At 22.3% G+C, this 1,686-nt stretch overlaps 1 protein-coding gene across 1 annotated transcript; it reads left to right on the top strand.

Moving 5' to 3' along the window:
• Positions 1-355: 355 nt before the first annotated feature.
• On the top strand, positions 356-1,467 carry PY17X_1000019 (PIR protein; the record flags this gene model as incomplete). Its single annotated transcript, XM_022955697.2, has 3 exons — positions 356-370; positions 507-1,286; positions 1,375-1,467. The coding sequence occupies 3 exons, from the start codon at positions 356-358 to the stop codon at positions 1,465-1,467; spliced, it is 888 nt and encodes a 295-aa protein (XP_022810801.2).
• Positions 1,468-1,686: the final 219 nt, after the last annotated feature.

Below are 1,686 nucleotides of genomic sequence, written 5' to 3'. Positions count from 1 at the left end.
ATGTATAAGAAAATATATTTTAAACTCATTACAATGCCACTATAAGTTTGTGATAGAATTATACCGAAAGGTATTAAGAATAATAATTTTATGTATAAATTTATATACATATTATAAAAAATGTATTAAACAACCCTGTATTTAAGGTGAATTAGCTAATTATCACAAACCAGGAATGCAGCATTTCTTTAGTAATAATATTATTTTATATTAATTATTGAAAAACTTTTAATATACTTAACTACAGACAGTTGTTATATATAAGGTTAAATTATTTCGTCACATATTTGATGCAGTGTATATAAAACAGCATGCTTTTACTCAATTTATAAATCAAAAATAAAATTTCATCACAATGGATAGGTATATGGTATATGGATTTTTTAATAATAATAGTTTCCTTTACATTTTTTTTATATTGTATTACATATAAATATCATTAAACTTTATTTTAATAAAATTTTCAATAATGCACATTTCTAATAATTTAAAATAAATTTTTTTAGTGTAGTGTCTTCCAGTATATAACGAAGAATTTAGAATATGATTCGAAGGATGGAAAATATAATTTTAAAGATGATAGAGATTTCACAATGTATTGTACTGATGGAACATGTAAAGAGGAAATCGATAAAATTAGTGCTGCATGTTTATATTTTTTTGATCAATTCTTTAAGGATAATTCTGTTGCAAAAAGTAACGTCAATATTGTTGAATACATTATGATATGGTTAAGTTATATGTTAATACAAACCCAAAGTCGAGAAAACAACAGTCTAAATAAATTTTATACTAAACATATAAAAAATGGCGACCAGTATAAAAATAATATAGAAGGTGTTACTGCTTATAAAAATTATAAGGATATTATAGATAAAAATGATTATTTTTTAAGTATGGATAAGAGCATTATATCTAAATTATATGATGCATTAACATCATTATGTAGTATGTATTTTAACGATGATGGACACGACCCAAATTGCGATCAATGTAAGAAAGCTGCAAATACGTTTGTTGAAAGATATGAAGAAACTATCAAAGATCCTAATATTAGTAAAAATGGTTTATATCGTAAAATATTATCTATTTTATATACTTTATCAAATGATTATGATAATTTAAAAAAGAAAAATAACGATAGTTCATCCTTGCCATCGATAAAAACAAAGATTTATATGCCAATATATGGATTTCCATCATTAATTTTCTTGATAGAAAACAATTTTTATATACTTTTATTGATTTTTGGTACAATAATACTTTTTATAGGAATTTATTATAAGGTAATAATAAGAAATTTAAAAAATATTTTTATTATATATGTGGAAACACTAATAAACAAATCATACGTTTCTTAACATTTTATATTAGTATTCGTTATCTGGATTTCGGAATCGACTTAAAAATCAATATTTAAGGAAAAAACTAAAAAAAATGAAGAAGGAATGGACCATTAATATATGATTCGAAGAACAGTGATTATTCCATGAATAGTAATAATGGTTGATATATTTTAAGAAATTGTCTATTTTGAAATAAGTAATTTTGACCATAATTTGGTGGTTTATAAGAATAATTAAATAATATAACCAGTTAAATATAATGTTATATGTTTGTGCAGTTTTTGCATAATTTTTATATAGTTTTTATGTTGTGGGACCCATATTGGGATTAGGATTTTGT

The sequence above is a fragment of the Plasmodium yoelii genome, assembly GCF_900002385.2.
Source record: "Plasmodium yoelii strain 17X genome assembly, chromosome: 10".
In the NCBI taxonomy this organism is placed as follows: Eukaryota; Apicomplexa; class Aconoidasida; order Haemosporida; family Plasmodiidae; genus Plasmodium; species Plasmodium yoelii.
This window is presented reverse-complemented; position numbering and strand designations above follow the sequence as displayed.